The sequence below is a fragment of the Ahaetulla prasina genome, chromosome 8 (assembly GCF_028640845.1).
Source record: "Ahaetulla prasina isolate Xishuangbanna chromosome 8, ASM2864084v1, whole genome shotgun sequence".
Taxonomy (NCBI): domain Eukaryota; kingdom Metazoa; phylum Chordata; class Lepidosauria; order Squamata; family Colubridae; genus Ahaetulla; species Ahaetulla prasina.
The window spans coordinates 35,017,929-35,033,716 of record NC_080546.1 but is presented as its reverse complement, the minus strand read 5'-3'; the positions used below and the strand labels follow the sequence as shown (position 1 = coordinate 35,033,716).

The 15,788-nt window shown below is 36.3% G+C and overlaps 1 protein-coding gene across 20 annotated transcripts in view; it reads right to left on the bottom strand.

Moving 5' to 3' along the window:
• The window catches only part of SLC10A7 (solute carrier family 10 member 7), a 166,853-nt gene that overhangs the window by 27,850 nt on the left and 123,215 nt on the right, over positions 1-15,788 (bottom strand). For 12 of the 20 annotated variants that reach the window (XM_058192566.1, XM_058192564.1, XM_058192560.1 and 9 more), the window contains one exon: positions 1,828-1,993. The exons of 6 other annotated variants lie outside the window; for them this stretch is intronic. In XM_058192566.1, the coding sequence (XP_058048549.1) occupies positions 1,828-1,993 (166 nt within the window). Of the gene's footprint in view, positions 1-1,827; positions 1,994-3,490; positions 3,548-15,788 lie in introns of those variants that run through there. 2 more of the 20 variants (XM_058192569.1, XM_058192572.1) reach the window with 1 other exon arrangement.

Below are 15,788 nucleotides of genomic sequence, written 5' to 3'. Positions count from 1 at the left end.
AGCACACAGATCAGATTCTGATATAATTCCACACCTCACTATATATTTTTTGTATTTGAAATTTAGTATTGTCTGTCTGTCTGTCTGTCTGTCTGTCTGTCTGTCTGTCTGTCTGTCTGTCTGTCTGTCTGTCTGTCTGTCTGTCTGTCTGTCTGTCTGTCTGTCTGTCTGTCTACCTACCTACCTACCTACCTACCTACCTACCTACCTACCTACCTACCTACCTATCTATCTATCTATCTATCTATCTATCTATCTATCTATCTATCTATCTATCTATCTATCTATCTATCTATCTAAACATTCTCCAGGCCAAATTTTACATACCAAAATCAAATAATTCTGCTTATGTAAAAAACATCAGAATGCTAGTTTATTAATAACACCCAGCACTTGAATTGAAATTTTTCTTTTCACCTCTGGAAAGATGGCAATGTAGAAAATTTTGATATCATTTTATTACTTTAAAGCATGTCTGTAACTGTAGATCAATATCCATTCCTATCACCTGATTAAGGGTAGAGGAAGAACTGAGGTACAACAGAAAGTATATCTAAGACTTGCTATATTAGTAAATTAAGAACACTAAATTGAAGGTAATATTCCCCAACTTGGATTCTCCCCAGATATGTGAATCTCACACCCCAGAATTCTCAATAATAGTCTAGATGCAGATATTGGGAGAGAATCTAGATTGGAGAAATTGATGAAGAGGTCAAAGAAGGGACGCTCTGCATAAAATCAGTACCCCTTAGAATTTCTTCTTGTTGTGCATGATGCTATTCTCAGATTCTTGTAACAGTCTATCATCTATGTCAGGGGTGTCAAACTCAATTTCACTGAGGGCTGCATCAGGGTTATGTTTGACCTCGGGAGGATGAGTGGACATGGCCAGGATGGGCATGGCCAGTTTGACATCCTGCAGCCCTCTGCCAGTGAAAACGAAGTCTGGGAGGGCCACATGGAAAATAGGCTCTGTTTTCACTGGCAATGGGCTGCAGGAGGCCGTTGCAGCTAAAAAACGGAGCTCTGTTTTTGCTGTCAGGTCCTTCGCTGTTTCCGGGGCCAGATCTAAACACCCCGTGGGCTGCCTCAGGCCCACGGGCCTTAAGTTTGACACCCCTGATATATGTGGTATTAGAATGTACAATTGCTGTTTGCACGGAAGGCAGCTCTTATCAATAGGCTCAGAAATTTGCAAGCCTTATTTTTTAACATAACAATTCTTTTCAAAGTTATACCTTGTTGTAGTACTTTATCATATCCCAACAGTGATTTTATTTTTAAAATGTTTAATAACAACAGGGAAATGTTGTTATTAGATAGATAATAAATCAGTCAGTCAATCAATCAATCAATCAATCCATTAAATAAATAAGAAGGTGACTAGTAATGACTAGTCACAAAAATACTGGAGAATTATTGCTATACAAAATTACACTATTTTTGTAGACCACAATAATACATATTTTAACTGAAGTTACTTTATTCCACTGAGGTATTACCAATGTACTTAAAGGCACAAATTGGTATTAGGACATTAAAAAAAAACCTTCTAAAAATGCAATCAGAGACAAAAGTACTAAATAGATGGCTATACTATTTCTAAACAGTTTTTTAATTGTTTTGTACAATACTGATCTTTGACCAAAATAAACTTTGAATAATTACTAAAGACATGCATATATATTGTTCAGTGCTAAGATTCTGGCACCAATACAGAGAAACTCAGTACAGTATATATTTTCCAGATTACTTTGGTCCCAAATTCCTGGAATAAGAACGCAGAACTCTTTGAAAAATGCCCAAAGCATAAATAGTACTTACTTATAAAAACTATTACGATCAGGCTAAATTTATCAAGATCAATATTTGGATTAGAGAAAGTATCACAGAATGTTGTATAGATGATCATTAAGAGTACACAACTGCTGATAGCACCAAATGGAGGCTTCTTTCTCTCAAGCCATTCCTTAATGTATCTTCGGACAATCTGAAACACAAGGAAAAGAACCAACAGGTTGCCTCTTTTCAGTGCACTCAGGGAGCCAAGTTGGGTATCATAAAATGAATCTGACAGTGGAAAGTCATAAAGAGAACAGAATAAATTGGATGACAGCCACAGTGGATTTCAAAGCTTCCCTGCCACATAACACTTCTTCTGGGGAATTTAACATTTGTAGTGCAACTTCCATTGGGCATCCATAATGAGAATATATTTTCAAGTATGTTCAAATCTATCCTTAATCATGCCAAATGTTCTTTGCTAGCTGTCACTGAGACATACCCATTAAGTCTCCCCAAAGTTTATCTCCTATGCTAATACAAATGGATGTATATAATTATCATAATCCCTGTTGAATCCACAGACAATACCAAGTATAACTTTGGGAATCTTAAAAATCTGACATCCTCAGGAAATCCATGAGAGCAGATAATCAAAAGTGATCCATGGAACATTTAAATATTTAAGTAGCTAGTAATGCACCAGAAGTTTTAATTAAATTATAACTCATGCTTGAAAAGCAAAAGTGCATGCATTTTGGGAGCTTAAATAATTCAGAGTATAAAGATCTAGATTTTCTGAATTCAAAAACAAATTCCAATTGTATACTTCTGCAGTATCAGATTCACACAAGGTAAGTAAATTGAAAATGTTTAATGTACTTGCTCACATTCAAGACTGGGAAAATAAAATAAAATTAGTTTTTCAATCAGTGTTAATGCTTGTTATAATAGCTACTACAGAAAGCTTCTGTAAGTAGATTGATCATTGTGATGTATACCATATTTTAATACAATTAATCACAATGTCTTTCTCAATTATTTGAATCGATAGTTACTTTTGAAATAAAATTAAAAACAAATCCCAGTTGGCAGTGAAGAATGTTCATAAACAATATTTAACTCCGAATATCACCACCTAATTCCTGTGTGGAGGAAATCACAAGGTATAAGATTTAACTATACGATTTACACAGATATAATTAAAGCTCTATATTAGCTTATTCTAGATATTGAACTGGTATCTTCTCATATGTTGTAAAGAACACAACAGACATAAATGAATTGATGAAAGCTGTGATCTGAATTTTTTGATAATCAAATTGTAGGACTTCTCAGGATATGTTTAAACAGAGGATACTTGAGACATAACATAGTATTTTCATGCTAAATGGACAGTTCATATAATCTTCCTTTATAATATAATATTAATGTTAATTAACATGAGAAAAAAATCAAATTATTTAATCTAAATGAGAAAATCCTAAAATAAAAGCAAACAATCTATCAGATTTTCAAAAAGAATATTATCTGACTAATTTAGCTCAAATATCAAAGTAGTTTTACAGTTTGTTTAGCCAAAGCACTCAATAAATTCATTACAAATTGTATTAATTTGGATGAAGATGAATTTATTAAAAGTAGATAAACAGAGATCCTATTAGAAGAATAAATTGAAAATGTGGTAGTCTTGCTCATCTCTTTCCATTTCATTGTTTTATTAGTTAAGTGAAGAAATAGAAGAAATTTTATGAAGAAATATCTGTAAGGAATGAAAGGACAAAGTTATATATTGTAAGGAAAGTTATGAGGAAGTTTGTTTTCCAATGTTAAACCTGCCTCTTTTAATTTGATAGAAATCTGATCCTTTTCCTGCTCTCACTATAATATGAGTTATTAAATGGCATTTTACCAGGTATGAAAAAAATAATTTAAGATATCAGCGTTAACAAAAGGGTTAGCATTGAATCTCTAAAGTTTTTTCTTGAATATAAGGTCCTGACATGGGATGGGTTAAAATTACTGACAGTCACTGAAGATGAGGATTGGAATAAGACTTGGATTTCCAAGCATACATTCTCATTTTTTGGCCAAATTAAATAAAATTGCACCAAAATAATTTAGAGATGATGATACATGAGTCAATTTAAACTGACATATATAACTAAAATATGTTATGGTCTGCTTAGAATAACTAAATCAGAAAATCTCATAGTTTCTTCTGTGGTGGATATGGCCAAGGAACATAAAAGTCTGAGGTTTGGTTTAGAGATATGGGTAATTTGTTAGGAAAATTCATCGAAAAAAAGAAAAGAAAATTTAAAGAGTTTGTAAGTTATACGTTGATAACATCAAGAATGGTAAAAAGGTTTAAATAGGGAATTTTATCTTTGGATGAATTATGTAATAGGTTCTAGAGTCTATTGCAGCTGAAGAAAAATTCATTTGATATATTTTCAAACAAGACAATCCATATTTTTTAAAAAATAGAGCAAGGCTTTCTATCTTTCATCAACTCAAAAAATCTATTAACAAAGAATTCTATGTTCTACTCACACACAGACAGATATAGAGATTTTGATTATCTAATATTTTAGCAATAGCGATAGCAGTCTTGGTGTCTACAGGTTAGAACTTTTCTTAGCATAGTTTCTGGTCAATAGATTGATTTATAAATTCTACAAGAAAAATAAAATTTTATGGCCTGATGTGGAAGGAAGATAGCCAGACAATCTTGCCAAGACCTCTACAACTGACAGGAAATGCCTAAGTAAAGACAGTCCCTACCACCCTCAAGTTTCAGCCCAAGTCTCTGATCTAGATTTAGCAATGTCCCTAGCAACCAATCAGAATGATAGTGTTTGGGGGCAATTCAAAGGAGACACTGAAGCATTTGGTTTGCAAGGGAGAATATTTTTGGAATAAATATATATTTTAAAATAGTTCATTATGACCTGTAATGAGGTTAGGACTGAGAAGCAGGGAAGTTCCAGCCTTCTCCATATATGGGAGTGGTGGACTATTGGAAGCAATATTTGTGGAACCTGATGTTCTCATGCTTTGAATTTGAGGGCCTGACAGACCTCAAATTCAATACAGGCAGCAAAAATAGGCCTCTATTGATTTTTACTTTCTTGCTCCTACACCCTGAAATTTCAATGAGGATTAAAATGCTTTGGCTTAGACTTCTGGATTGATTACTCTTCTGTCTGTATTTCTGTCTCTGCCTATAAGTGATTCCCCTTTGTCATTAGATCCCAGAAGTCCAATAACATTTTTGACACAAAATACGTTCCTTCTCACTGGCCACTATCTCACAGTCTCCCTCCACTCCCCAGGACAATCTTCTCATACTGGCTTTATTGCTTTATCTAAAAAGCTGGAATCTAAAATTTTATCCCAGGCCTTGCCCTTTTAGACCTTAAAAACAGATAGAGAAAAATATAGTTTAAAACAGCCATTACTTTATCTATATAAAACAGTAGGATATTTTTCTCCAGCATGTGGGAAACCTGTCTTGTAGAAGAAGGTTACAAAAACAAGCCTAGAAGAAACTTTCTTCCTACAACAGAATCTCTCCCTCCTTTGTAAACTGCATATGAGTTACAAGGAAAATATTTCCAAGGTCTAGAATATGGAAAAGATATTGTGTAATCCTTAGCATCTTTAGATGCCGGCTTCCCTCTCTTGATTTTTTCCAGATCAAAAAACAGCCAACATCTCCTCTGTCACAATCAACACTTTTGACATTTTTTTCTTCTATTCATAATGTTTCTGCAAGTACTATATGGAGGCAGTGTATTTTCCCCCAGAGGGATTTCCTTGCTGATCTCCCTGTGTTTAACTTTGACTGTTCATTTTTGTCTGAAAACAATAACAACCAATCTTTTTCCCTACCACAATTATTTAACATCTTCCTTCTTGTTCACGGTGTTACGTTTTATGTATTACTTACAACTATTTTTTCTTTATTCGCCCATATACATCCATCAACATTCAATTGGACTTTTGTAATAGTATACTACTAATCGTGCATTGATTCGGAAGAGTTCTGATGTGCAACTTTATAGTTATCATTTTAAGATTCATATGCAAAAGATCTCCACCTCAAAACGTACTGTCACCTGGAAGACAATTTTGGGGCACTGAGTATTGTGAAAGAATTCTTTGTCTTCTCACTTATTTCAATTCCTTCAAGCTTCATTACGTCACGGAGCAGGAATAGAAAATGATTAGGTTCATATAAAGCAGGAGTGGGTTGCCCCCGATTTGGTCCAGTTCTATAAACTGGGTCCAGTAATAAAACTGGTGGGAGGCTCCGCCCACCTGCCACGACATCATCATCGGTGATCTGCGCATGCGCAGAAGCTTCTGTGCATGCGCAGAAGAGAGCACGTGCGCACTGCCGTTACCAACTGGTAGTAAAGGTAAGTAGAACCCACCCCTGATATAAAGGCCAAATATGTGTGTACATTTGTACATAGAGGAAAGAGCTAAGGAAAGCAGAGAAACATGGAGAAAATTCTAATCCTGGCCTATTTGCCTCTAGACTGTATCTAAAAGGAGTTGCTCAAAGAGAATTTAGTCCTTGACATCCCAAAAACTTCATATGTATCTACAAGATCATAAGAAAATCATTTTTAAAAATAGACAGTCTGAGAAGCAATGAAACTAGAAATCTTACTTTGCATTAAGAGAAAATATAAATATTAATTCCACATTTCTAGTCTCAAATTCTCATAAATTGAAGCCTTAATGCATATCACTGTTGGATGCCTGACACTCTTTGTATAAGCATAGTATTTCATCATGTGATACACATTGCTTAAAATGGTTCTTGTATAGCAAAATATCATGCTATAAAGATAGTTAACAAATTTGGATAGATGGTAGCTAGACAGACAGACATAAATAGATAGATAGATCTCACAGGTACTCGTAGAAATAATTCCAGATGCTGCCTCCAAATGTTTGAAGCAATGGAATGGATGCTTAAGCCTAATTGCTATGTGGAAATGAGACTGAGAAGAGGTCACCACAGACCAGATGTAGATAATTCTGTATAAGCAATATACCATACTTTTCGGAGTATAAGATGCACTCCCCCCCCCACAAAAAGAGGGTGGAAATGTTGGTGTGTCTTATACACTGAATACAGCCATTTTTGGCCTCCCGAAACCCTGCCCTGCGCGTCCCATTTTTGCAAAAAACAGGCCCATTTTTCACAAAAACAGGGCGTGCAGAGGCTTTTGGGAGGCCTGCAGAGTGCTCCTGTGGGCTAGGGAGGGCATAAACGTCCCCTTTTTTTGCAAAAAACAGGCCCATTTTTTGCAAAAATGGGGCACACAGAGGGTTTGGAAGGCCTGCAGAGTGCTCCTGGGGGCCAAAAACTTTTTTTTTCTTGCTTACCTCTTTGAAATCTTGGTGTGTCTTATACACCAGAGCATCTTATAGTCCAAAAAATATAGTACTTTTTGATTCAACACATGCTTTTCTTATGAGTCCTGAGCATCTGCTTCTGACACAGCTAGTTTCTAAGAGAGAGAAAATCTCTCGAGACTTCCTGTCTCTGGATCTAGAGGTTGGAGCCAGGTCTGAGGTAAGAGCTAAGGGAAAAAGGCTAAAACCAAAAACAACAAACTAAACAGAGCTACTTCCTATTTTTTTAAAAAAACTCTGGGAGGGAATTGAAAAGGTGGATGATTGGATCACATTAAACGAGAATTACTTACATTGAAAACAACGTGTGACGAAAGTTTGGAAAGTAAATGAAGGTTTTAAAGATTCAGTGCCCTGCCTATGGTGTTTTCAATTGCAGAAATAATTAACATTTTCTAACACAACAGAGCAAGATTATCTTATAGCTTTATGGAAAATATAAATATGAAAGATTTTAGCACTGTAGCCAGGGGATAATTTTGAAATTACAGATAATTATGTGTGCGAGTTTTCTTTTCCATTCAGCTTTAATAACTAAGCATTGTTGTGAATTTCCCTGGTATGGGACCATATTATGCATATATTATGCAATAGCACAGCACTTGGAAAACTTAAACGTAAAGCAAAGATGATAACGGCCAATAAAAAATTCTATTCTATTCTGTTCTGTTCTATTCTATTCTATTCTACAATGGTTTTTACAGTTTCCTCCATAGACAATTCAGACATGGAAACTTCAAAAGAAAATTTAGATTCAGATGTTAAAAAAAAGTGTTATGAGCCAAATGCTGCTTAAAAGTTTGTTGTTGCAGGATCTAGTGAAGTAAATAAATTGAAGTTTTTAAAAAGTCTTTTTGATTTTTTCATGTTTTAGAGGGTGTTAGTTGACCTGACTAGGAGTGAGGAATTTTCTGTAAGGGGATTTATTTGAGAAAGTCTTATATAGGAATATAGAAATATTGCCAAGTATTTTATTTATTTATTTATTTATTTATTTATTATTTAAATTTGTATACCGCCCTTCTCCCGGAGGACTCAGGGCGGTTCACAGCCAAGTAAAAATACAATACTATAAATACAAATTAAAATACAATTTAAAAACTTATTAAAATTGGCCAGAATTAAAATTTAGAGCTAAAACCCATTAAAACCCATTAAAACACTAACCCAGTCCAGCGCAGATGAATAAGTAAGTTTTAAGCTCGCGGCGAAAGGTTCGGAGGTCCGGAAGTTGACGAAGTCCTGGGGGGAGTTCGTTCCAGAGGGCGGGAGCTCCCACAGAGAAGGCCCTTCCCCTGGGTGTCGCCAGACGACACTGTCGCGCCGATGGCACCCTGAGGAGCCCCTCTCTGTGAGAGCGCACGGGTCGGTGAGAGGTATTCGGTAGCAGCAGGCGGTCCCGTAAGTATCCCGGCCCTATGCCATGGAGCGCTTTAAAGACATTCACCAACACCTTGAAGCGCACCCGGAAGGCCACAGGTAGCCAGTGCAGCCGGCGCAGGATAGGTGTCATTTGTTTCTATTTTATGTTTCTTTTTGGTTTGTTTAGTTCTCTTGTCTTTGTCTTTTTAAAATTTTTATTTAAATTTTTATTTAAAATTTTTGTTTCTATTTTATATATTTTTTTCTTGGTTTGGCTGGCTGTTTTAGTTTTTTTTGTTCCTTCTTGAAAAGTTATGTCAGCAATGTTTTTATTTTCCTTTATTATTGTTGTCATGTAATCCTATGAGCTTGGTGGAATGTAGAAGACCTTAGATAGCCCCCTCAGATAGGATTATCAAATTTGACAATTTAAAACAAAGCCAGAATTGAGAAGACAACAAGCAGTAAATGCTGCCTCTGCAAAGAAGTTGAAAAAAACAGTGGACCACCCAGTTAGCTGCTGCAAGAATAATGACAAAGTAGCAACAATAGTGTTGGAATACTACTTGCCAATAAGCAAGAACTAGTGGAACCACAAAATACACACAGTAATAAAAAATGAACATAAAGTGCTCTATGACTTTAAAATTCAAACAGACAAGCATCTGCTAACACTTCAGACTTAATAGCTGCCAAAAAAAGATGACAAAAAGTCTGGATAGTGGACGTTGCAATACCAGGACAAAGAAGAATAGAAGAGAAATAACAAAATATAAAGACCTGCAAATGGAAGTATAATGACTGTGGCAAAAGAAAGCAAAGGTAGTTCCAATAGTGCTTTGGTGCAATCCCCAAAGACCAGGAGCAACACTTGAATACTATCGGCATTGACAAAATCATCATCAATTTCAAAAGGCTGTTTAAACAACAACATCTGCCTATGCTAAATCCTTGATAAGGACTGGATAAGTGGACAAAAATGCCAAATCCAGTCTAAATATCTGGCTGACTGCAATCAACTATAGTAATACAGTAATAATGCTGTTTCATTTCATATGATTTATGCACGGGAGTCCAGCAGCTTAATTTGCAATGCAGAAAAGCATTTACTCATATGATATTGGCTTGTTCTGGTATAAATGATTCTACATGGAATACAACTACTTACAATTTGAAATAAAATCTTTATTAACAATGGTTCTTATTTTTATTTTTTCTTAAATATATGATAGTTCCCCAAGTCTTGCCAGCATAAGAAGCATGTTTTATGTGCAAAGGTCTGTGTAATTTAAATCCTTCCCAATCAAGATCCTAAACCATGTAGTGCAGGGGTGTCATGTTGTTGTCATGTGATGTCTCGCGATTTTTTCCCTTCGCTAAAATGGGGGGGGGGGCTTGGCCAGCGCGTGACGCATCCGGCCCGAGGGCCAGCAGTTTGACATCCCTGATGTAGAAGTTTACACAAGCACAAGAAGCTCATTGCTTTGGATTATTCACCCAAAAATGGTGGGGGAAGAGGATCAGGTGAAAAAAACACAGATGAGAGATACACCCAATCTGTGAAGATTCACTCTATTCCTCATAAGATTACAATTGTGTTAAGATTTATTTTTTATTCGAAGATGCCAAGATGTAACTTGTTTTAACATGGTATTCATGTTAACACAGAGATACAGACCACTACATTAAATGGGCATCCATGTTAATTCTATAAAGAATAGGGAACTTTTTGGGTTTGGGATAATTCAAAATTTAAAGAGTGAGGGTGAGTGGGCTCACTTACAAAATGACTATCACAGAAATTTACCCACTGAGAAAATATAGTGCTTCAGCCATAAAACACATTTCCTTGAAGGCAAAGTAGTCCCTCTGCATACTTCTCTTAAATAAATAATATTTAAAAGTTGGAGGATGGGGAAGAAATATAAGCGTCAATAGAAAGGTCTGTGAATACTTTACTCTTTTACTAATAAATTATCATCAGTACTTTCCCCTATTTTAAAGTAGACTTTGAGGAACTGCTCTAACAAAGACAAATTACTAGTTCTTATTTCATTTCTATATATCCTTTCTCAATGTCCTTTCTCACTTGCATCCCACATTAGCTCTTAACTAAAGTGGACAGTCCATTTTGTTCTTCTCATTTTTTACAAATACTTTTTCATCGGCACTCTCTAATGCTTTTTTTTTTTTTTACCAGGGGCCGAATCCATGAGATTAACAGCACTGGATGCAGAAATGGCTATAAATTTACTTAGTTTCTTGCATTAAATTCAAGTCTAATCCCATCAGATCAAACCCATTAAGCTCTTTGAATTGGGACCTTTGGGGTGTGTACCTTTCAAACCAGCATCACCCAAGAAATTGTTCCTTGTCACACAGAAGCCCTTTGCATCTCAAATGTAATCTGTTCATACAGGTGGAAAATATCTGATATGGCCTTCACTCAAGAAAGGAGTTACAGCTCAGAGAAATGACCTGGTTACGGGGCAGTCCTAGATTTCTCTGGAGCTTTCTTGGTGCTCACTGTAACTTTCCTCTTTGCTTCATAATGCTTCGTCTGCTCTATTTGTTTGTCACAGTTAAGAGAAGAAACAGAACATACAGTGCACAGAAAAGAATATGATTGCTGCTATGCTCAAAGTGAAGCTTTTGGCTAAACCTTATAGCTTTAATGGGTATTTTAAGAAATAATTGCATCAATGTAAGACACGAAGATGTGCAAAATGCTTAATGTACAAAACATTGTGTGCACAAAAACATCTTTGTAGAGGTTTTCTCTGAATTGAAATATGCTGTTTGTTTTGGAAATAGAATAAATGGTTCTGCTTTGTTCTGAATATAGCCCAAAACATGACTGATCTGTACCAAAGTGTCTTGCTGGCAAGAAAAGTCAAGGACATTGACAGAAACAGTATTGGAAGGCAGACATAGGACGGGGAGCTGATGAGGTCTGCAAAGATGGAAATGAACCGTTTTATAGAATATGCTATGGAAAGGGAAAGCAAGGCTCTGGAAGGTTTGTCCATAGCAGGATTAGATGGCATACATACTAGAGTTGCTGAAGGGACAATGGATTATCCTGTGACAGTCTTGCTCACTGAGTGAAATCACTCCAAGATCCGACAGGTTTTATTTCAGCTGAAACCCAGAACAAAAACGTTCCACTTTGATTCCATTCACTCTACCAATTGGGACTCATCTAGAATAGCTCAGCAGAGCATCTACAATGCAATGTATCCGCTTGGGGTTCAGAAAAAATCTTTTTTTGTTTTGTTTTGTGTATACCCAACCAAGAAGCTTTAGAATAGGAGGTTAAACTTCAAATTTCTTCAACAGACATAAAAAAACATACCATCACTTTAAAATGTACTTACTGAGCATTATGGAGAATTTTTATATTACTTGTGGTTGAGAAATTACACTAATGTCATTTGTTTGTAAATTATAGTTTATAGTATGAGGTATGAACTTGTGGTTTATTTAGCAAGCCTCAAATGATGGTTTAATATATAAAGCTAGTGACTGTGTTCTTGCTTCATCCCTAAGTCTTTTAGACAATTTTGTACTGAAATAAAACCATCTAACAAGCTTATGAAGTAGGCCTCAATTACACAAAACCATATGTTCATATTTTAAATTAGTGCAATTGTAATAACTAATTTGTGTTTTAGTTAAGGATAATTTAATATAAAGTGCTCATTCCTGACTGGCAAACAGATTACCAATGGGCAACTAGAGAATGCGTGAATGATAATGTACAGACATGGCTTTTATTATTTATTCATAGAGAACAGTGGGTTTCAATGTGCGCCTTTGAAAAATGTTCAAACTGGTGGAATATAATAAAAGCACTGTGGAAAATTCTATTTCATTAACTTTTAATCATAAATCACTCTTTAAAATAAAACATAAAATAAAAGTCTGTCAGAAGCACTTAGGTCTAGAAAAGAGAGAAGGACAGCGGAAAAAAGAAGGGAAATATTACCAGGACATTCATTTTTTTCCTGCTGCCTGTCACTTTCCTGCTAAAATGAGACAACCCAAACAAAAAGACCCCATTTTTGTCTAGATATATGGGTCGAACCCAATATGGTTGAGAGATAAATACAAATTATTGCACCATGTTGAGGTAAAGATACTTTGCTATATGTGGCATAAAATGTGAGAAACTGTGGCACATCATGTACAACAACCTTCAATAATAGTCCCAAGGGACACAAAACACAGATCTATCCTGCTCTGCAATAATGTAAAAATCAAGTCAAGTCTGTAGCAAATTGTTTTTTATATGAAGATTTCTATTAAGTTTTTATTATGTAACCTGTCCAGTTCTTAGTCAAACATTTTTCACCCTCTTTTTAAAAAAGGTCACTGTAATGGCAATTATGGGGCCCTTTGCACAAGAAAGGAGATTTTGGGCCAAGGGCAAATGACAGAATTTGTATGCAAAAGTTCCCATATTCAATTCTGGCATCTTCCAGATTAGCTGGAAAAACTCCCAATCCTAATCCCCAGAAAAACTGTTGCCACTTGCAGTTGATACTACTGAGCAAAAAGATCTCAAAGTTTTGCTGGTCCTTCCAAATGTGTTTATCAAAAAGGGAACTGGACGGTATCCCAGTTATGAGATTATTATTCATCTTCCATATGTTTTTCAATTTTATTGTTTTTTCCAAACAAAAATTGTCATGAAACCACTGAGTGTAGAAACATTTTCAGAGAGGAATATTAACTAACTTCAACATAGACCATGTGTATTTTTAATTGCCAACCCCGTTAAACAATTGAATATGGAATATTTAACATTTTATACACTCATCGAATGATAAGAGTTGGTCATTAGAGTATGTAAATAACATCAGTGGTTATTTCATACAGATATCAATCTTGCACATATATCTATAGAATTACTGGATTCCAAGTGTGATCATATGATATAAGCCATCCAGTAACTTATTTACTATGTTCATTGGAAAATGCTCACTATGTAGAAGATTGAAGGCTATCCTACCCTGTGAATAGCGGCCCATTTCAGAGTTAGACCAGCCTGTGGTTATGCATTTGTCAACTCAAAGTTCTCAAAGAACCCCAACTGAGAGATGACTTAGAGCAAAAAAAACATAAGCTGCCTTGCATGCATGAAGCAGTATGCTGTGCCCAGCAGGGCAAGCAAGATTACACAGTCAGTTTTTTTAAAAAAATTTTTTTAGCCTTGCTAATCAAAAGACTTCCTATCACTTGCCAAAAATGGAGAATCACATGCCACTCTTTGATGTGACTCAGTTAGAGTTCTACAAAGCAGTAGCAAGGTCCTAGTCACAAATATTAAAGTTCTTTGCCCAACTGCAAGATTTCCTGTCACCAGACTTCTGGAAACTGAGATAGAAAGATAAGAGAATAGAATTGTTCAAATAATTAATTAAAAAATGATGCCATGCAATTCAGCATCAAAAAACAGCCTTGGCTAATACTCTTTTTTTCCTGTCTGAATGATATTTAGTGTATATTTTAGAGAGAGGGAGGGAAGGAAAGCGAAGTTACATTATCAGGAGATAAATAGGTTCTTTTTTTACATAATATATCTCCTGTTTGTCTGATGAAAGTTTGTTTTTATTGTTCACAAGCATGAATCTCTATGCTTAAAATGTTCATCTTCATCACATGCAAATGCCTTTGTGTGCCTCTACATACATATATTTATTTTGGTTCAAATTTAGGAATCAAGAAACTGTGTACTAAGTAAAAAAAACACACACACACATTTATGTATGTATGTATGTATGTATGTATGTATGTAGATGTCGTGTGCCACTCCTCCGCTGACGGCCGGGTCAGGGAAATCCGAATCAGGCTTGCCTCTGCAGCTCTGCCCAAAGTCCTAGCAAAGTCCTCAGAGCAGGCAGGAGACCAGAAAGTGACTTCAGCAAGATAAGTTCGACTTTGCCTGACTCAGAGACTGCCAGAAAGCAGATCCTTTATATAGGCCATGGGGTGTGGCTCCATGACTCAGCACTCATTAAGGCCTGCCCCTCCCTTCCTTCTGTTGCCTCCGCCTATCCAGTCTTCTGATGCGAGGGTCACTCCAATCAGCAGCTGTTGGAAATAAACCCTCCTCAGGCTCACATGCTGTGGAGGAGGGGGAGGGATCTAGCTGCTCCGTTTGCCTGGGCATGGAGCCAGGGCTGGGGCCGGGAGGTACTCCTTCCTCTGCAGCTTGTCTGGGCATGGAGCCAGGGCTGGGGCCGGGAGGTGCTCCTTCCTCTGCAGCTTGTCTGGGCATGGAGCCAGGACTGGGGCCGGGAGGCATACATTCCTCCGTGTTCGGGAGCAGGTAAGAAGGCCCCGGCTGCTATGAGAGCGGGCAAGACACAACAGTATATGTGTATATATATATGTATATCTGTGATCTAAAGCAGGGGTCTCCAACCCCCGGTCCATGGACTGGCTCTGGGCCACAGCATGCCTCATCTGTGGGATACAGGCAGGACACGAAACCACGCCCCCTCCAGTCTCTTTTTGGGTTGAGGGCTGCTGATCTAAAGTATGTATTTACTTACATATATTGACAATCTATAAGGTTGCAAACGATGCTTCAGATGTATAATATTGAAGAAAGTTAAATAATGTGGATCCCCCAATGACCTTAGATTTATTTCATCACTATTTTCAGTTGGAAATGTGATTCCCAACTGTATGTCTCCCAGAATTTATTACAGAAAATGTGTTTCTTAATTAGTCTAATGATATTAATACAAATGTCCCCATAGAGTTTCTGAACAAAGTGTAGAAACATCTCTCTTTTTTTTGGTTGTGTGGTTCTAGTTGGTGACAGTATTAAGACACAAGGGTCCAGATTTACCCATGGCTCATGTCCTTCAACTATTTTAGTTTTATATTAGGAAGATGAGTGCACAAAGCTTTTATTTTATTTGCTTTATACATAAACATAACTAGCCACAAATTGAGAATGGATGGGTAGCCAAAAATGCTTAATTTTTGTAAACAAACAGAACTAATTTCGGGGCATAGTCTGACACTTCAGCATATAAGGTTTGCAGGACTATTTCTACTGGTTCTCTTTGCAGCTCTAGCAAGTGAAACACCTTAGAGATGCTGTCCTCATATTCACTAGCACACCTGTTTCTGATTCAAGATCACAATTTGTCCCTCCTTCAGGTATATAATATTTATTTTGATGC